Genomic DNA, 21,453 nt, shown 5'->3' on the forward strand with positions numbered 1-21,453 from the left:
TTCCTATGCTTCCTGATTGAAATTCACATTCCTATGTCAGACTAGGGCCTCCACAGTAGATGAGCAGCTTACTTTTTTTTTTTTTAAACTGGGGCAGGAGAGGTTGATCATCAACCAGTATTTACTAAAAATTCTCAGGTTACACAGCCCTTTGAAAAGCTTTATGTTGATTTGGTAATGACAAGGATCTGGAATTATAATTTGAATAGAATGCCTAAGTACTTTGCCTGAATCTGAAACACTCTCCAGACTTTAAGGCATACTACACAGAGCAGTGGCCATCAGGGGCCATCCTCAGCCCATGTAGGAATAGTGGAGGAGTGGCAGCTTGGTGGCACCATAGTCCACAGAGCGCCAGGCCTGGAGTCAGGAAGACTTCCTGAGTTCAAATCTATCCTCTGACATTTACTAGCTCTGGTAAATGAGCTGGCCAAGTCACTTAACTCTGCTTGCCTCAGTTTCCTTATCTGTAAAATGGAGAAGAAAATGGCAAAAATACTCTGGTATTTCTGTCAAGAAAACCCCAAATACGGTCACAAAGAGTCTGATACTCCTGAAAAAGGGCTGAACAACAACACTAATCATCACAACATGCCTTGTACATAGTAGGTTTTAAATAAATATTTATTGAATTTATTTTAACTGATAAATATTGAAATGGATGGGCCGAGAGTAACCAGACACACGCCAAATTAGAAAATAGAGAGCATTTACTGGAGCCGGCCAGCGACTGTCCCCTGGATGCAATCCTAGGAGAAACAGTGCCAAGCAAGGAAATAACAAAGCTTTATACCCAGCAGTTTACAATCGTAGATACTAATCCTTTGATGTAGTGAAATTTACAATTGTGGATTAGCAATCCTTTGAGGTAGGGGAAGTTACAATCGTGATTAGCAATCCTTTGTTGTAGAAACTAAGGAGGTCAGGCTAGGGTGGGGGATTGTTTTTGTGACAACTCAGTCCACTTCACTCCCCCCTTTTCACGGACGAAAAGAGTCAGACGGGGGACTCATCAGAGTTCAGAGGAGCATAGGATTGACGCAGGACAAACAACTGGAGTGCTTGCATTCGTTTCTGGACATAACGGGTTATGCATTTTATGAAACAAGGGGCCACGAGTAACCCAAGGAGGAGAAGGACCAGAGGGCCCATCATTCCGGAGATTAGGGTGGTTAGCCAGGGGGACCAATTATACAGGGTCTGATACCAAGAAGACCCCGTTGCCCGTGCGCGGTCCCTCTCATCTAACCGCTGCCTAAGGGCTTGCAAGGACTCCCGAATAACTCCAGACCGATTGGCGTAGAAACAGCAGGTTTCTCCCAACGCCATGCATAAGCCTCCCTGTTTGAGGAACAGTAGGTCCAAGCCTCGGCGGTTCTGGAGAACCACCTCAGCCAAGGAGTCTAGAGAAGTTTCAAGGTGTGAGACTAGCTCTTCCAAGGAGCGTAGGTCCTTGTCTACCTGTGCACTCAAGGCACCGTAGTTGGCTTTTCCCTGTATCAGGGCTGAGGCCCCAACAGCAGCGGAGCCGGCCACTCTGAGTCCCACCAATATAGGAACCAAGATAGGTGCAGCCCTCCTGGAGTGAGTTAGGCCAAAATGCTCAGCTGCCCCTTCCTCTGAGTAGACATATACCTGAGGAAAGACACGCACCACTACACAGAGCTTGGTCGGGTTGAGGAAATGAATGCCCTGTATGCAGGTTGTGAGTCCTCTGGTACAAGCGAACCATACTCCAGGTGGGGCGGTTAACAGGAGGTCAGAGCTTTGGATGTGGGGGAAATAAGAATGGCTGAAGTGCACGTAGCGTTGAACGGGGAGGACCGCAGCGGGTAGTCAGGCCCGAGCAAACACATTCCTTTGCCCTGGACATCATCTAGGGTAAGTCTAGGCTTGTCTGGGTTACAGCGGGCAGGTATGGCAGAGGGTCGTTTGGACTTACTTAAAGACAACTTTCCCACAGAGGTGATGTTAAGTTCGATAGCAATTCCTACGAAATAAGGGGGGGCTGGATTCAGACACAGCCAACAGGAGGTGGTTATGTTTGGATCAGACAAATTTAGGAATGAGTGGACAGCAGAGAGTGTGTCAAAAATGGGGGAACCTAGATTAGTGGGGGTCCCTGGATTTTCGGGAGCCTCTGGTACCAGGTCCCTAACAGATGGTGGGGCGAGAGTCAACATGGCTTGTGGGTTAAGGATGGGATTCGGACCTATTGGGAGTGTACGGGCGGGAACTGCGATTTTCTGAATGGTAAAGAGGACCCCATTATCCCACCCAGTCATGTATAACCTTAAACCCCAAGAATGCCCGAGATTCCAAGAGTCATCAGTGTCCTGCTTGACTGTTAGGATCATAGGGTTACATTTCCCAGGCCAGCAGGAGGCGGGGAGGGGGCTTTGTCTCTTCAGGGTGATTAGGGGGTCCCGGCCGCCCCTAGGAATCCACCCGGCCACAGTCTCACAACCCCATTCTGCACAATGAAAGTGACTACTACCCTGACAGGAAGGATTCCCCGTGGCCGGACAAGCATAGAATTCAATACTTCTGATCCTCACTTCCCCTGCCCCGGGTGTGGTTTGAGTGGTGGGAATGGGAATAGTGGGGCAGTATCCCCTTCCCCCAGTGATAGGGTCCCGTATAGCCCGGTTTTGATTCCATCCTGATCCCAAGAGGGTACAGAGGTCAAACCTGAAAGTGGGGGCTCCGTAACTGGTGAGAGCTTGGACAGTGGTCCCATCGTTAGTTCGGGAGAGAATCCACCTGGATAGGGTAGGGCTATAGGGGTCACCCAAAGTCATCCCACAAGCAAAAAGAAAGAGAAAAAGAGTCAAGTTCTGGAGAGTCGGAGCTTTAGGTCGGACACTGCTTCTGCTGTCCAGGCGGTGGAGTTGGGCTCTGGGGCCTTCTTGATGTGTGACCGATGTATCCATGCCTTGCGGCCGGCAACCTTGACGGCAGAGGGGTTGCAGAGGATAATTTGATACGGGCCCGTCCACCGTGGTTCCAGGGCTGGTCCAGCTGGAAGCTTGCGAGTGAGGACCCAGTCTCCCGGTGACAGGACGTCCGATGAAGTTGCAGGGGCTGGTTCTTTCCCCGCAGCTTTCAGGACCAAGCGCACAGCGTTCTGGACCTCATGCAAAGCCTGGAAGGACGCGATCAGTGTTGGGGTCCCAGTCGGGCCGGTTCTCAGGGAAGATGTGGTTGCGGTGCCCCAGGTCAGTAGAGGGATGTCCATCTGGGTCCAGAACTCCCTTCCTGGCTTCTAAAAGAATCCTGTCACGCTCCTAGGTTGTGAAAAGAACCCGGAGGAGTTGCTGGCAGTCATCCCAAGTGGGCTGATGAGTATAAAAGACAGTCTCTAGGAGGGAGATTAGGCTCTGGGGCTTATCAGAGAAGGATGGGTTTTGCTGTTTCCAATTGTACAAATCACTGGTGGAGAAGGGAACATATACCATGAACGGTCTCCCTGATTCTCTGGGAGGGGAAGGAACTTGCCGCAGGGGAAACGCTGACACAGTGGAATCAGGGGTCAAACCAGAATTAGAAGGGCCATAAGGAGCACCTGCTCGAGTATGGGGTGGACTTATCAGAGGAGGGGCTGAGGGGCTCAGAGACCCTGAGGTTGGGTACGGGGGTGGATCTGAAACCTGGGACTGGGAGTACTCGGCTGGATCTAGGGGGTCAGAATCAGGGGGTGGTAAGACAGGAGAAAGCTGTGTGACGACCTTAGGACTTTCGGGAGGCTTGCGGCTAAAGGTCGTCTTTGATTCCGTTCCTGGTCTTAGTTTTGAAAGAGCCTGGACCTGTAGTGGTCCTGAAGGGGGTTTGAAATCAATCCAGGCGGTGATATAGGGGACCTGATCGGGGTGGCCAGGTATACCATAGACAATTCTCCTTACCCGGCCGGCCACTGAGATGTCAAACGTACCCTCCGGGGGCCAGCCTACCTCGAAGGTGGGCCATTCCTGTTGGCAAAAGAGAGCTAGTTTCTTCTTAGTAACCTGAAACCCATAACCTTCTGCTATACGCCGATATCGCTTGAAGTTCCGTAAGACAATAAAGAGAGGGGAGCCTGGCTTAGGGCTCGAGGGTCCCTGTCCCATGGTGGATTAAGGACTGAGAAAGAAAAGAGTAACAAATAGACGTGCTCACGTAGGCAAGGACCAAACACGGACACAGGGAAGACACAGTCAAGACAGGGTAGAGGGGAATCAAACTGCCTCAATTCCGAATAACCTGGACAATGAGACAGGAATTTACACCCCCCCCCCCCCCCACGGAACAAATAGTAGATAGACGCACACACACACAGTCGACACAAAAACGGGAAAAAGACACAGTCAAAACCCTGGATGCTCCTGACACAGTAGCGGGGAACGAACCCGTCTCAGTTCTGAACAACCTGGAGAATGAGGCAGGAAGTCTTCCCCCCCCACCCCGCCACGGAGCGCACAGTGGACACACACACACACACACACAGTGACATCGGCGCCGGACAGACACAATCAGACAGGCAGGACTCTCACACGGCATCCCGTGGAGGTCAGTAAGGGCGTTGCAGCTGCGTCCAGCCTGGCCACTTACTTCAGAAGAGTACTCACCAGAACAGACAGATTACAGATTGCTCTATGCCCAGTTGAGGATTTGTGGTCCGGGCAGCCTGGTGCGCACGGGCTATCTCAGCGTTCGGGGCCAGGGAACGTCTTCCTGGTGGCCACCCCCTGGACGGTGAGAAGCCTGGCCTTCCAGAGATGCCCGTGTCTGGTGCCCAGAGGGCTATCTCGGTGGAACCTCCAAATGAAATGGACGGGCCGAGAGTAACCAGACACATGCCAAATTAGAAAATAGAGAGCATTTACTGGAGCCAGCCAGCGACTGTTCCCTGGATGCAATCCTAGGAGAAACAGTGCCAAGCAAGGAAATAACAAAGCTTTATACCCAGCAGTTTACAATCGTAGATACTAATCCTTTGATGTAGTGAAATTTACAATTGTGGATTAGCAATCCTTTGAGGTAGGGGAAGTTACAATCGTGATTAGCAATCCTTTGTTGTAGAAACTAAGGAGGTCAGGCTAGGGTGGGGGATTGTTTTTGTGACAACTCAGTCCACTTCAAATATGTGCAATGTAATGTCTTAAAATTAGATAGTTTCTGGGTAGGACTGGCTTGAAAATGGTAGCATTCAAATATGTTGAAATCATAGCACATTAAATTAGTCTTCTGGATTCAAACGAAGAATTGATTCTGGTGGGAGAATTGTCTTGTCATTCGAAACATATTTTAAATGCACAGTCTTATTACCTGTCATTTAAAAATAAGTACTTTAATATTAATAGCTATTTTAATTTCCTTTCTTTGGAGCCCTATCTCTCCCTCCCCTTTCAGTCCATTCTCCCTTAACCCCCTCCCCCAGCTCCCACACTACCTAAGTTTGGTTAGGGAAAAATTTTATCTATTGCCCATTTTTAATGCAGAGACAAAATTCGAGAAAGCTACAAACGGCCTGACCCTGTTCAATCCTCTCTATATCAGTTATCCTAAGGGTAGGGAAAAGATGCCAACACGTTAGTGTCATTTTTCTCCTTAGCAAGCTACAATATTCACATTATGTGTGTATGTGTGCGAGAGTATGAACATGTATATAATAACTCATATTTATATAGTGCTTTAAGAGTTGCAAAGTTCTTGTGATGCCCTTTTTTTTTCCACTTTAATTTTCCCAACAACACAGTGAGGTAAGTGTGACAGGTATCTTCATTTTATAGATGAAAAAATTAGATTGAGATGAGTGAAACAACCTACCCGTGGTCACACAGCTAATAAGTGTTTGATATAGGATTTGAACCAGAGTCTTCCAGGCTTCAGGTAAATAAATCTTTTTATCCAGTATGCTACCCATTGTAGTAAGGTAGAAAGAATTGCAGACTAGGATTTGGGAGATCTGTGTTTTCTTCCCAGCTCTTGCTGTCACTCTGGGACCTTGAACAAAGCTCTGAGCCACACCTGGCCTCGATTATTTCCTCTATAAATTAAGGAGATAGAATAAAATAAAGACCTTCCCAACATTATTAATATGTGAATTGTTTGAGGGCAAGAGTCTGTGTTTTTGCCTTTTTTTGTAGCCCTAGTATTTACACAGTGCCTGGAACACAGTAAGCATGCAATAATTGTTGGCTGACTGCTGATTGACTCTCAAATCCTATAAATTCTATGAATGGAAGGCTGGTATGATGGGGTATCTGTGGGCAGTAGAAAAACATAGTTTTGATACCTGGTTGTCTCATTGTTACAGTAGTTCTCTGGTTTCAAGATAATCAGGAGCCACACAGTGTTCTGATTGGAGTCACATATACAGTTGCTTGCCTGGTAGGTATATGTTTGAAGTCCCACAAAGTGAATTGCATTAAGTCTTTTGGCTCAAAATCATGGACTCACAGACTATTAGAGCTTGAATGCACTTAAATCAATCAACAAGCATTTATTAATATCTGCTATGTACCAGTCATTGTGTTAGCTGTCAAGGATACAAAGATAGATGAGGTCTCTGCCCTCAATAAGCTTACATTCTTTTGGGGAAAATGACATGTATATAGAAAAGGGATTTCAAAATGACAAAAGGAAGTTACAACAGCCTCCATCATCCCTTTATAAACCCACACCCTACGTCCTATATATTCTATTTCTACAGTCTCTCTCCAATCCGTTTCATCTGCTCATTTTGCACTGGCACTGCCCTAGCTCAGGTTAATACAATTTAATCAGAAATAGATCAACTTCAGCAAATAGTGTGCTACAGGAGAATTTGTCAGCCTTTAGTTTGTCTTTAGACCCATAGGTGGACAGCTAGGTAGCTCAGTGACTAGAGCATTAGGCTTGGAACCAGAAAGACTTCTCTTCATGAGTTCAAATCCAGCCTCAGACACTTATTAACTGTGTGACTCTGGGCAAGTCACTTAAGCTTGCTTTCCTCAGTTTCCTCATCTGTAAAATGAGCTGGGGAAGGAAGTGGCAAAGCACTCCACTGAACTTGCCAATGACTTAACAACAACAAGACCGTAGGCATATTGAAGGTTCGATTTGGGCGGGACCCTAGAGATTATCTAGTCTCTCACCCTTTAATTCCCTGTAGATGAGGAAACTGAGGCCCAGACAGTGATTTGTACAAAGTGAACTAGTTAGTAGTAGAGCCAAGATCTCATAGTAGTAGTTAGTAGTAGCAGCAGCAGCAGCAGCAGCAGCAGCAGTAGTAGCAGCAGCAGTAGCCCCAAATCTTGTAACTCACAATCTAGGACTCTTTCTATTATACAGCACTGACTTAAGAGTAGTTTAAAACAGAAAATGAAGTTTTAAAATTTAACTTGTAAATTAAAGATAGAAAGCTCCACTGTGTCACCAAATTGGAATGTACAATTTCTATAATGCCATATACATAATTATTACAATAAAAGATCTACAGTTTAAACATTTTTTAAAACATTTCTGCCAAACCATAGAACTGCATTGAGATTATTAAAGAGCTGCTTATAAAAATGGGGCTACTGCAGCACCACTGTGAGTTTTTCACTGTTAGTTTCATTGAAGTAGGTAGGTTACTTCAGTGTTAGGTGCATCTTCTTGGAAGGGTAGCTACCCTGAAGCCTTGCCATTAATCTCTCAAAGGAACAAATATAAGATGACTTAATGTATTTCTTTAAAGTTTTATTAATAAGAACTCTAAGAATTTTTACCCCCTGGTGATTTTTATGATATATTTAAAATAATTCTATATATTTGAACTAGAAGAAAAAAAAGGTTACATAAAAATATGCAGCATTAACATTTTTTTTCCTCATTTAGAAATAACTATTGAGGAGATTGACTAGTAACATGAATGTAAATTGTTCAATTAAAGGTGAGTCAGTAATGTAAATGGAGATATCTGACCAGGAGAGGGAGGTTGGCTGGCTGTACCAACTGGACCATTCCCCATTAACAGCAACCTGATGAGGTCACCTCACGGTCCCAATGTGTGGTCATCAACTCTGCAGACTCAGAAAGCTGATTTGTAATCAAGGTTTATGGAACTCATTCACAAGAGGCTGATTTGTAAATCATAATGCCAGTTTAGACATTCATGGTGAGAAGCATAGCTGCCAAAATGACAGGATTATTAGTCAACTGGTGAGGGCATGTATGGAATTGTGGAATCCCAGAGCTGGAATGGACCTCGAAGGCCACGTCGTCCAATAAGTGAATAAGATTCTATTACAACATCCTTGGAATGTTTTTTGTTGCTCTCTCCTGTACAATTTGTGACCCTTTGTCCATAGTTCTTCAGACACTCTATTTACCAAATCTAATCCCTTAAATCTATTCATCACCTCCACTTCATATTCATATGGGAACCAAGAATTTCCAGAAGAGCAGGCTGATTTGCTCATGGTACTATTTATTTGTGTCAGCTCTCTATATATTTTGGGTATTCAATTGATTCTAATATCTTCTCACTTCACCAATTCCTCTTCTAATTATCTTCTTCTAATTCTATTTTGATTTTATTTGTACAAAACCTTCTAAATTTTATTGATCAAAATTGTCTTTTTTTCTTTTTGTATGATCCCCTCTATTTCTTATTTGATTAAGAATTCTTTTTTAAAATAATATTCTATTTTCCCCAATTATGTTTTTATTTAATATTTTATTTTCCACCAATCACATGTAAAAATAATTTTTAACATGTTTTTTAAAATTTTGAGTTCCAAATTCTTTCCCTCCTTCTCTTTCATTCATCCTCATTAAGAAGGCAAGCAGTTTGATATAGGTTATACATGTGCAGTTATAAAAAACATATTTCCATATTAATCATGTTGAGAAGGAAAACAGACAAAAAAACCCCACAAAAAATAAGTGAAAAATAGTATGCTTTGATCTACATTCAGACTCCATCAGTTCTTTCTTTGGAGGTGGATAGCATTTTTCATCATGAGTCCTTTGGAACTGTCTCATTGTATTGCTGAGAATAGCTAAGTCATTCATAGTTGATCATTGTACAATATTGTTGTTACTGTGTACAATGTTCTCCTGGTTCTGCTCACTTCACTTTGTATCAGTTCATGTAAGTCTTTCCAGATTTTTCTGAAATTACCCTGCTCATCATTTCTTACAGCACAATAGTATTCTATCAAATCATATACCACAACTTGTTCAACCATTCCATTCCCCAATTGGTGGCTATCCCCTCAATTTCCAATTTTTTGCCATCACAAAAAGAGCTGCTATAATAAGTGCATTTCCTTTTTTTTTTTTTTTAAATCTCTTTGGGATAGACTTAGTAGTTGTATTATTGGATCAAAGGGTATGCATAGGTTGATACCTGTTGGGCATAGTTCCAAATTGCTCTCCAGAATGGTTGGATCAGTTTACAACTTTACCAACAGTGCATTAGTGTTCAAATTTTTCCACATCCCCTCCAATATTTATCATTTCATTTTCTGTCATATTAGCCAATCTGATAGGTATGAGGCGGTACCTCAGAGTTGTCTTATTTTGCATTTCTCTAATCAATAGTGATTTAGAGCATTGTTTCATATGACTACAGAGAGCTTTGATTTTTTCATCTGAAAACTGCTGTTTATATCTTTTGACCATTTATCAATTGAGGAATGACTTGTATTCTTAAAAAATTGATTCAGTTCTCTATATATTTGAGAAATTAGGCCTTTATCAGAGATACATGCTATAAAACTTCTCCCCCCCAATTTTCTGATTTCCTTCTAATCTTGATTATGTTGATTCTGTTTGTGCAAAAACTTTTAAATTTAATATTGATTAAGAATTCTTAGTCATAATTGTGAGAAGTACTCAATCACCTTTTAAAAATATTTTTATTAAATATTTCCCAATTACATTTTAAAAATTCATTAATGAAAGGATGAAGTTTTACCCACAGAAATATTAATTCATTTCATTCATCTGTTTTCCATCTTATTTTTTTCATCACACTTTTACTCCTTCAACTCTTTATTACATTGATACTATTTGCCATATCTCTTTACTCAATATGTGAGATATTAAAAAAAAGAAAATCAAACAACTTCCAAAACATATCTATCCTAGCTCTACATTATCTATCCCTAGCTGCATGAAAATAAATATTTCATTCATTATCTTTCATTGTTTTCTGAAAGTATTTAACTTCCTGCTGCTTATTCATTTTGCGAGTTGAATACCCTGTTTACCTTTGGGTTCTTTATGATTCAAATTCTTCCCTTTTACTAAACATTCAGTTGTTCTTCTTTGATGTTTAGACAGAAGGATGTTATTTAGGGTGGCAGCCTGTTTTTTGTTTTTGTTTTTGCTTTTTAGAACATCCTATAACATTTTTCCCTTTGCTTTCTTGTAACCACAGAATAATATTATGTTATTCTGATTTTTCTTCTTGGAACTTGAAGATTTTTTTTCCTTTCAGTCTGCAAGATTTGTTTTTTGTTGTTGTGGTAGTTGTGAAATTTAAATAAATGTTGTCTGGTGATTTAAATTTGAATTTTCTTTCTGTAGGTGTCCTATGGATTATCTCACTCTACCAGGTGTTTCTGATATTTCTGGGCAATTTTTTTGGGTATGGTTGGCATGTGGTAGTCAATTTTTATTTTTCATGATGTTTTTTGGAAAAACTTGTAATCTTTAGACCAGAGGTTCCCAAAGTTATTTGGCCTTCTGCCCCCTTTTCAAAAAAAAAAAAGAAAATTACTCTGCGCCCCTTCTGGAAATGTACTCTCTTTAAGCCTTTAACTGTTTTGTTTTGTTTTGAAATTTGTGTCACTTCAAACTGCTATGCCCGCCTCCTCTGCTCCCCGCCCCCCATCATTCCAGTGCCTCCCAGGGGGCAGTATCACCCACTTTGGGAATCTATGCTTTAGACCAGGGGTGGGGAACCTGAAGCCTCCAGGACACATGTAGCCCTCTAGGTCCTCAAATTCTGTGAAGTTTGGATTCAATCAAAGGGCCACACTTGAGAACCTAGAGGGTCACAGGTTCCCCACCTCTGCTTAGACTATCTCTTTATATCCTGTCTTCAGGTTCATTATTCTTGTTCTGTAGAGTTCTCATATATTTTTACATTATTATTTTGTGAATTTGTTCTATTATTTTTCCTTCTGTCTATATTTTTACTTCTCAATTCTGTTATTTTATTTTTCAGGGAATCCACTGAGATAGTTTCTTTTTTTTCTAATATCTCTAATTTCTAGTTTGATTTGAGGGTTTGTTCCTTAAGAATTCTACTTCAGAGGCCCTTTGCCCAGGCCCATCTGAGGAGTGTCCTACACCAACCTCATGAGTGCCCAGGCAAAGCTAGCTGCTTTCTGCCTCCTGTTTTTGCCCACGATTAGGGAGATCATTCAACTTCTCAGACTCTGAGCCCAAAAACAGCTGTCCCAGAACTTCCTCCTGGACTTTAGGCTGACAGATAAGATTGTACAAAAGACTGGCAATCTGAAAAATGCTCAGTTTCTGAAGTAGGCTTTGGACCACGTGGCATCACAGGATCCATTCTTAATTTTCAAGTAGCTGATCTTGTGGTTGAAAAAGGACACTGGATTTATTCCCAGGTTACAGATGCTATCTGATGCAGCACCTGGAAAATAGAGGGATGTCCATGGGGATGTGTTGACGTTTAAAGTGGAAAAGGCTTTTCCAGAACACCTTCAAAGAATGTGGGAAGATGATCCTCCAAGTGTGTATATTATTGGCAACCTGCCTTTCACTGTGTCTACTCTGCTGATTATTAAGTGACTTGAAAATATTTAAAAAAGAGATGGACCTTTTGTTTATGGCAGAATATAGATGACCTTGACCTTTCAAAAGGCTGAGAGACTGTCAGTACAGGAAGTAAACTACAAGTCAACTTTCCATTATGGCTCAGTATCTCTGCAAGGTTCATCATTCTTTAATGATTTTAGACTGAGCTTTTGTTTCCAAACCATAGGTGGATGTGGGAGTGGTTCATTTCACTCCCCTGGTGCAACCATGGATAAATCAGCCATTTAAGTTTGTGGAAAAAGTTGTTCAGAGTACTTTTCAGTTCAGAAGGAAATAAGCTGAATGCTCAAAAAACACTGAAAAATGTTAATGTTGGTTGATGTGGCCCCTACTTTATGGCTAGTCCAGCTCTCCATCTTGCATTTCAAGAACCTCTGTGATGTCTACAGAAAACTGTGTGATAAAGACCCAAATCTTTTCACCTACGATTTCAGGGATGAACTCAGGCAAAAGAAAAGCAAAAAGCCTATAAAATATACAGATTATGATAATGATTTAGATTATATGTAGCTGTAATTTAGACTATAATAATGTATATAATGTTTAAATTCATAATGTCAAATTTCAGATGTGGATTTTTTCCCCATTTACTCTAATTGGGATAGAGATATTGCATTACACAGATTATCTAAAGACTTTTTCATAGTGATACTGTTTTAGTAAGAAGTGTTAATAAAAATACCAATACCCAGATGTGACTTATTTTTCTTTTATGTACAGGTTGATAGAGAAAATAAATGCAATCAAACAAGAAAAAAAATTCTAATTTAGTTGCTTACTTATTTGACATTTTCATTTATTCTCCAGATGCTCTTCAGAACTATCCTTGGAGTTGCTACATTTCTGTCTTTGCAGAGATTTTTTGTGCTATCTTCATCTTTTCTAGGCAATTATAACTCATTTTCTTTTGTTGCAAAGTACTTTCATACTGAGACTGCAGTTGCAATTTGTCGGCTATAAAATAAATACAAAAACTGCACAAATGCTAACTTCTGTTGTATGCAGGTTGTAATGGAGGAGCTGGTGTTACCATGCTGAAAAGGTGGATTAAAGGCAGTAAATGACTACTTTTTCTGTTTCCACATACATATTTTGAAGTTCCTGTTTAAATTATACTTTGGCATAATTGCATAAAATTAAGAGTTTACTTTTTTGTAGGTTGTTTGTTTTTTCATATTTAGTGTTAGATAAGAAGTATACTTTTGGAATATAATATTAGTAGAATCTTGTTATATAGAAAACAGTTGTAATGTCCAGTCTGGTATGAGACTTTCCACATCCTCACTCATAGCACATGCTACTAATTTTGTTTTGCTAATGTTGATTCATTGAATTATGTTGGAGAAATCCTTCTTCATAATTATATTCACAAATCCCTGTTCATTTGGTAATTGGTTTAGTGAATGAAGAAAACTGTATACATATTTAATATCAGTAAGGTAGGCAAATTTGTCAGAAGGACAGTGTTAAATTTGCAATATAAAATAAGTATTTTTTAAAGAATGCCTCCTTGCTGACTTATTGTTGGGTGTTATGCTTCAGATACAACATCAAAAGAACTTGAACGACTAGGGAAGTATTCTATATTTCATTCTCTAAATGAAAACAGGAAACATTCCTTGTAATGTTGGCTCATTTCTTCCCTTCAGTTGGCTTTTGTCTTTCTCAATCAATCACTCTATTGATTTTTTTTATGATGTCCTAGCTGAAGATGTGCTTACTACCAATGCTCTATCTTGAGAAGACTCAGTACTGTTCTGCTTACCCCCACTTGCTGCTGGCTTTTTGTTGTAACAGAACCTTAGTTTGCATGTGGTCTGTTACCCTCAAAAGGTGAGGGTGGCCTCTTCAGACAATGTTGCTGAGAGACTCTGAGTGAGTCACAGTCACAGTCTTTTGGGTTCCACCATTCTTTCTGAAACTGGCTTTTTTTAGTCCCTGGCCTGGCCTCTGGAGAAGAGGGGTACTCTTAAAGAGATTAGGAGAGTCTCTGAGGATACTTCTTTGACTTGGGAAGAATAGAACAAAATTACTTAAACAAGGAGTTGAAACTGATGATGTGAGGAGATGGTACACAAAAAAACCCCACCAAGTTAACTCCAGTGAGTCCAAATCACCAGGCATGGACCTTCTACATCCTAGGGTATAGGAAAAACAATCAGAGGTTTTTTTCTGAGTTACTGTCAGTAATCTTTGAAAGATCTTGAGAATAGGAGAGGTGCAGAAGTACTGGAGAAGGACAAGTATTTAACCAATTTTCCAAAAAGAGAAAAAAGTAGACTCTATAAATCCTAAACCAGTGACTTTGACCTGTAATTCCAGCAAAATGCTAGAATACATTTTTAAAGGAATAATTTATGAGCATTTAGAAAGGGAAGCAGTAATCATTAAAAGTCAGCATGACTTCCTGAAGAACAGGTCTTGTCAGAATAACCTCATATCCTTTTTTTTTTTTTAACAAATTACCTAGACTTGTAGCTTAAGGGAATGCAATAGACACAGTATACCTAGATTTTAGCAAAGCATTTGTCAACATCTGTCATGGTATTCTTGTGGACAAGATGGAGAGATGTGGACTGGGTGATGGAATGGTTAAGTGGATTCAAAACTGTTTGAATGAATTAGTAAAGCAGTTTGGGGAGAGAGGGAAGCCAGGGAGAGGGCTGGTAATAAAGCATGCTATCCTCAGGTTCATTAAGAGAGGCACAGTGTCTAGAATGGGAGAGTCAATTGCTCAGCTGCACCCTGCCCTGGTCAGACCACATCTAGAGAATATATATTCACTTCTGGGGGTGGGGTCGCATTTTAGGAAGCACATAGACAAACTGGAGGATGCTCAGAAGAGGGTAGCTGGAACAGTGAGAGCACTGGAGACCATGCCAGATGAAGATGGAACACGTCAAGAAGTGTAAGATGGTTGAATTAGATGACCTCTGGGGCCACTTTTCATTCTGATTCTGTGATAATATGAAATTTTTCAGTTTTGACTTTCTTTTTTTCCTTGATTACATTCCGATTGTCATTCTTACATCACAGTCTGATGATGTTATCTTGGCTCTATCACATAATATTGTGGATATCACTTTTCTTTAAAATCCATAATTTTCTAATTACATTTTTGTAAAGAGATACTGGAGTATTTTACCCTACTCTCTGGAGTTTGGGAAGTTTTATTTTCTTTAAGAAGATTACAGTTCTCCAGTTTTAGAGGCAAATGTTCAGTAAATGCTTTTTGAGTTAAATTGAATTATTGTTTAGTATGCTGTGGGAGATGGGATCTTAGCTTTGGTACCGAATGTGACTTTGGGTAAGTGACCTAATTTCTTTAGGCCTCTGTTTCTTCATTTAGATGTAAGAAGACCAAGGTTTTTCACTAGCCAGAATACAGCAGACTTTGCTCCTGAGCAATATGCACAAAAAAAAAAAAGAACAGGAATGTGGGCTCCATGAGTGGACAACATTGACTTGCCTATTAGGTTATCTTTTGTCCTAGCTCAAAATTTTCTGCAATCAAATCAGAGATCGTGGTGTGTATGTGTGTGTGTGTGTGGGGGTATTCAAGAATGGTTAACCCCAAGTTAGATAGTTATCTGTCTATATCAGAAGGCTTTGATCTCTGGTAGAGGAATAGGTATTAAAAAACAAAAAAGCCCTAATCTTAGCCTGTGAACATTCTGTCTGAATTCTGTTAGTTGAGTTTGGTGGCTATGACTTAAAGAGCTACCAGCTTGCTCTTATCAGGGCAGGTTCTAGCTATTATACTGTAGTAAATTAGGAATCAGCTCAGTGAGCCCTTTGGAGCAATAATGAAGAGAACGACCAATAAGCAGTGACATCATTCTGAAGTCTCAGAAGAATCTAAAGATTCCTTATGTATGGCCCCCTCAATTATGATATCTTGATGATTTATATGTTTGTGCATGGGGGCAATAGTCTAATGCAGATCTTCTTACCAGACTATGTCATTAAATGCCTTTGCTTTGAACTAATTGTATCTTCTGGCTGACCAGAAAAAAAGTAGACACATTGATGGGGGCTCATGAGCTATCATTTCAAGTTAATGTGGTCCCTTAGAATTCCTTGCACCTTAGAGAGCTATTCTGAATCCCCTACTTTTGTGAATGGGTTCCATAGCTGCTACATATAAACAAATTAGATTAGGCAATCTCTAAGGCTCCTTCTAGATCTAAATACAAAGATCTTATGAATCTACGAATCTACCAGTCTCCTCCCGTTGCTATACCTCTGGCTCCTCCCAGCTACTTTTCAAATCAGTGGGAACTTTACCTGGGAAGCAGGATATGAGCAGGCTGCATCACTGATCTTAGGTCTGATTTATTCTACAGGCTTCTGCCTCCTTGGTACTCTTATATCTTAGGGTTAGTGAGTCCCCACTCCTTACCCCTCTGATCTCTGTCATTCAGTCACCCACACTTGCCTAGGAGACAACACACCTTTCCTCTGCTACCTCACTCTGTACTCTAAACTCAATGTACTTCAGTGCTGCCTTCCTGCTCCCCTCTCTTACTCTCTCTCTCACCTCCCTAGCCCCATCCTTCTCTGTCTACCCCAGCCATTCTACCCTCTGGAATCCCATAGGATTATAGATATACAGCTGTGAAGGATATTAGAGGCCATTTAGTCCAACCCTTTTATTTTCCAGATGAGGAAACTAAGGTCCAGGGAAGTTAAGTGACTTGCCCAGGGTCATATAGATAAAAATGTCAGTTAACAACTCCTCATAATCCTTAGCCACTTCCTTTTATACTTTTTTAGCCTCCTGGCACTGAGACCTGCTTTGTCCCCAAAGACACTGCATCCCTTGACATCTTCTCCACTGCTCCTTCCCTCATGCACTGACTCACAGGGTCAAGAGGAGGAGACCATCTATTCCTTGCTTTTCACTATCACTTGCAACCATTGCTTTACCACCTCCTTTTAGCAATTTCTCTTCCACAGAAGTTCATGCCATCTAGTATATCATCTTGTCTTCATCCTCATGGCTGCCCTAAATTTCTCTCTTAGATACTCACAACATCCTGCAGCCCTCTGGAAACTTCAGCTCTTGACTTAGTTTTCCTCTCTACCCAAACACCCACTGGTGATTTCAAAGTTTTGTTGATGATAATATTATGACTTCCCAGTCCATCAACCTCCTCAACTCTAATGACTTCCGTTTCTACTCTACCTCAGCAAGCCAGTGGAATGGTCACATCTAAGAGCTGTTCCACTTTCAAGATCCTGAACTCTGAAATTCTCATTTTGGATCACAATCTCCCATCTTTCTTTCATACCACTGCTTCATTGTTTTGAAGTTTATCTTTTCTTCACTGTGAGGCAGTGATATACAGTGGAGAGAGCTCTGGCTCGAATCAGAGGAGCTGGGTTCAAACCCTATCCCTCTCTTGATTATTATTAGTATATAAATGACTGTGGATAAGTCACTTAACCTCCTTGGGCTCCAGTTTTCTTATTTGTAAGATGAAAAAGCTTGGGTTAGATGACCTTTGAGGTCCCCACAGATCTATCCTCTGATTCCCCTATCTACCTGACTGCTCTTTCTAATTCTCCTTTGCTGATTCATATCACAAAGATTCTTCTTCTTGCCAATGGTAGATCACACAGGCAGCCCACATCCAAAGAGAAAATAGTCTGGAGCATGGCAGAAAAAGGTATAAGAGGGCCAGAAGATATGTCCCTTATTTAGATTCCGAAGATACATTCTCTAGCTCAACTATACTTATACTTGAATACTTCAAAAGAACTATGATTTCATTGGTGTGATATTCTCTCCACCACTACAAACTATAACTTCTCTATGCCTTAATAGGTAGACAGTCTCATGAGTTGCTCTAGCCAAAAAAAAACCAAACAAACCAAAAAGCAAAAAGAAAGAAAGGTTAGCATCTAGTAGCCAACCAGGAGGTAGCTAGATGGTACAGTGAATATAGTGTTGGATATAGAATCAAGAACATCTGAGTTCAAATCTGGCCTCAGAAATGTGACCCTGACCAAGTCACTTAATTTCTTCCTGCCTCAATTTACTCACCTGTAAAATAGGAATAATAATAGTACCCAACTTCTGGGATTGTTGTGAGGATCAAATGAGATATTTGTAAAGTACTTGGCAAACCTTGAAGTTCTATATTAATGAAATCTTTTATTATCAACCATCACTATATCTCAGGGAAAAGGCATCCATGTACTAAGTCTATGTTGGGCATATCCTTTTCTTCCCTCATGGAAGCAAAATTGCAAATGAAAGCTGGAGAACAGGGCTTCATGGTCACATGAGCAACAAGATGGAGAGCTAGACATTTTCTCTGATCCCCATGACCAAACCCCATGAGAGGTCTGATCTTTCAAACCTCTTCAAAACAGAAATTATACACCAAAGATAAAGCAATTTCAACAGTCTCCATGGTTTAGGAGACCCAGAATCCAAAAGAAGGTTAAAAAAAATCCAGAACATATGGACTGATTGACAGTCACTGACCCTCAGCTCACTTAGCATCCCTCCCTCGCTTCTCATGCTATTGACATCAAGACTGCACTAGCATACCCAAGGACATAACACAGGCTTACAATAAAATCTATCCTCTCCAATCTGTTACCCCCACCCTCACCCTCTTTCCAGTGCCATGAAAACCCCGGCTCCAGACTGTACAAGTTTACCCTAGCTGCAACTGACAGTCAGGTATCTGTAGCCCCTGCCAGGGGTTATAACCTTATAGCATCAGTGCTGCCAAACTCTGAACTTTTGGCATGGACAACCCTGTAGCACCTGCCCAGCCAGAGCCAGGCCAACAATCCTGTAACACTAGAAGACCTGGTGTCAGGGCTGGGCCAAAAAAACTAAAGAAGAGAGGGAGTGAGACATGACACCAGGATGGGATATTCTGGGGGAAGGTGGAGGGAGAGAAGTGGTAGGGGTGGGTGCTTTGCAGCACTCCACTAAGCCTGAGGGAAAGAGTACAGTGTCCAGCTCTGGCCAATTCTGACCACTCCAAAGTCAGTTGGGGCAAAGACCAAGGCTGGTGAACTGTGAATTGCTCAGTGTGGAAGGAGACTGATATGTCTAAAATCTAGACCCTAAGGAAACCACAATCAGAGTCAAGAAGTGAGTGATAAGAAGTAAGGGGGTGGGGGAAAGGCTAAAATTAACAAAGATTTCAGAAAGAAGAAAACTCAAAGATCTCAAATACAAGCAGATGAATCAACAGGAAAACCAGTAACAATAGAAGGAAATATGGCCTCCAGAGCCAATAAATGAGTTCAGGCATTTATGAATAAATACTGCAAAAAAAAAGGTAAATGATCCAAAACTTGATGAGACAGAGGACCTGTGGAATATTAAACCACAAAACACCACTCCTAAGTGGTTCAAAGAAGAAATGAGAATGATGAGACCAGAATTTATGTCTCACACAGCAAAAACGATGAGCAAAATAGAAAAACTATAATCTGCAATGGCAAACCTCACCAGAGAAACAAAAGACAGAACAATAGATTGGGGATGAAAATACACAGAAGTGAAGGACAATCTATAACAGGGGTGGGGAACCTGTGGCCTCGAGGCCACATGTGGCCCTTTAGCATACTTGAGGACCTAGAGGGCCACATGTGGCCTTGAGGTTGAAGGTTCCCCACCTCGATCTAGAAAAAGAAGCAAAAAACAACATTAGAATAGAAGAAAATGCTCACTATGCAAGCAAAAACATAGATCTCCAAGACAGGATGCATAGAGACAATCCAAGGATGATAAGTCTCCCAGAAGAATGTGACAAGACAAAAAACCTTAATACTAAATATATAAAATAATAAATAATAAATAAATAATAAATAATAAAAACCTTAATAATAGGGAAATAATAGAAGAGAACTTCCCAGAACTTTTTTTCTTTTTTTTGCTTTTTGGTGAGGCAATCGGGGTTGAGTGACTTGCCCAGGGTCACACAGCTAGTAAGTGTTAAGTGTCTGAGGCTGGATTTGAACTCAGGTCCTCCTGACTCCAAGGCCAGAGCTCTATTCACTGCACCACCTAGCCGCCCCAAATACTGGAGTTTGTTTTTTGCCATTTCCTTCTCCAGCTCCTTTTATAGATAGATGAGGAACTGAGGCAGATGGGGTTAATTGACTTGCCCAGGAGGCCAGAACTTCTGAACATATGAAACACCAATTGAAAGAATTCACAGACTGCCTCCAGAAGAAAACCCAACGCTGTAGATTCCAAGATACATAGTGGTTAAATTAAATAATTCAATTCAGAAACAAGTTCTATAAGCAATCAGGAGAAAGACCTTCAAATACAAAGGAGAGGACATTTGAATAATGTAAGACTATTCTGTACCCCCCAGAAGATACAGGAAGGAATGAAATAATGTGTTCCAAAGAGCAATGGAGCTCAGAATGTAGCCTAGAGTAACTTATTCTGCAAATTTGAACTTCACCACACATGGAAAAAAAATGGACATTCAATAATAAAGAGGCATTTGAAACATTTTTAGGAAGAAAACTAAAACTGAAGAACTGAAGAGATCATTTGCTTCTTGAACACCCAAAGCAACAGAAATACAGTAATGAATAAATGCAGCAGACAAGTACAGCAACAGCAATGGAGTGACAGGAGAGAGATCAATAAGAGACTTCTCCCAGGGGCAGCTAGGTGGCATAGTAGATAGAATACTAACCCTGGAGTCAGGAGGACCTGAGTTCAAATCTGGCCTCAGACACTTGACACTTACTAGCTGTGGGACCCTGGGCAAGTTACTTTACCCCAATTGCCTTGCCCAAAAAAAAGAAGTCAACAAACTGATAAAAATCATGAAATCTCTGAGGTGGTAGACCTATAATTTTAAGTTCCCATTTTTAAAAAATCTCCTTTGTATCTATCCTCATGGTTGTAAAAAAAAATAATAAGAGACTTCTTTCTAAATATACCCTGGGAGACTGAATGAAGATGGAAATCTGGTATAGGTAACAGTGAAGTGGTAGACAGAACCTTGCTTTATAGACAGAACCTGCCTTCTTGTTGTTTAGCCATTTTAGTCATGTCCAACTCTTCTTCACCCCATTTGGGGTTCTCTTGGCAAAGATACTGGAATGCTTTGCCATTTCCTTCTCCAGCTCATTTTACAGATGAGGAAATTGAGGAAAACAGAGGTTAAATGAATTGCCCAGTGCTCTATCCATTGAGCCACCTAGCTGCCTCCAACAGCCTGTCTACAGGTGAATTACTATTTTTTTTTCCTATGTAACTACATGACAATATGGGAGGGTACATGAAGAGAGGGAAGGGAAGAGGGGAATAGAATGTGATGTGCTGGAGTCAAAACAAGGTTTAACAATGAGGGTAAACTGACTTCTGTGGTCTTAGAAAGAGAAGAGCCTATGGGGCAGGGGTGAGGACGAAGGGTGGAAGATTAAAAAAGAGGAGGGAAAGGAAGGAGGCTTTACTTCGGTGGTAAGAGGTGGTTTTACCAATGAATTCTACGGGTGAGGAGAAATGGTCTGTGAACCAAGATGGGGACATTGGGTCTGGCCTGGGGGGATCTGGCCCTTGAAAAGTCTACTGGTCCTACACTGGGAAGAGGAAAAGGTGGAACCCCTGGGGGAAAGTGGGAAAGCATGGGGCAAATATGGGAGTGGGGG

General features: G+C 41.1%; 2 protein-coding genes and 1 pseudogene across 3 annotated transcripts in view; 1 reads left to right on the top strand and 2 right to left on the bottom strand.

Annotated features, from left to right (window-relative positions):
• The window catches only part of GCNT4 (glucosaminyl (N-acetyl) transferase 4), a 57,680-nt gene extending 52,573 nt beyond the window's left edge, over window positions 1–5,107 (bottom strand). The window contains exons 1-2 of one of the 2 annotated variants that reach the window (XM_027864192.1): window positions 4,605–5,107; window positions 3,151–3,287 (exon numbers count right to left, since the gene is read on the bottom strand). In XM_027864192.1, the coding sequence (XP_027719993.1) occupies window positions 3,266–3,287; window positions 4,605–4,834 (252 nt within the window). In that variant the 5' untranslated portion in view covers window positions 4,835–5,107 and the 3' untranslated portion in view covers window positions 3,151–3,265. Of the gene's footprint in view, window positions 1–3,150; window positions 3,288–4,604 lie in introns of those variants that run through there. The other variant, XM_027864191.1, reaches the window with a different exon arrangement.
• On the bottom strand, window positions 997–2,801 carry LOC114044639 (endogenous retrovirus group S71 member 1 Env polyprotein-like). The gene is made up of 2 exons (XM_027864186.1): window positions 1,804–2,801; window positions 997–1,765 (listed from the first exon to the last, which is right to left on the bottom strand). Exons 1-2 carry the CDS (start codon window positions 2,799–2,801, stop codon window positions 997–999), a joined length of 1,767 nt encoding a protein of 588 aa, XP_027719987.1.
• A 6,209-nt stretch (window positions 5,108–11,316) lies between the features above and the next one.
• On the top strand, window positions 11,317–12,079 carry LOC114044594 (annotated as a pseudogene).
• The last annotated feature ends 9,374 nt before the right edge of the window (window positions 12,080–21,453 follow it).

This window comes from Vombatus ursinus, unplaced genomic scaffold (genome assembly GCF_900497805.2).
Source record: "Vombatus ursinus unplaced genomic scaffold, bare-nosed wombat genome assembly UNPS02014774.1, whole genome shotgun sequence".
In the NCBI taxonomy this organism is placed as follows: Eukaryota; Metazoa; Chordata; class Mammalia; order Diprotodontia; family Vombatidae; genus Vombatus; species Vombatus ursinus.

What these genes read in the sequence shown, in the direction of transcription:
- LOC114044639 (XM_027864186.1), bottom strand. Translation starts at nt 2,801, where the DNA reads ATGACTTTGGGTGACCCCTATAGCCCTACCCTATCCAGGTGGATTCTC. An exon ending in TCCTCCCCGTTCAACGCTAC is followed by an intron (nt 1,766 to 1,803) that starts GTGCACTTCAGC and finishes CCACATCCAAAG; the next exon opens with CTCTGACCTCCTGTTAACCG.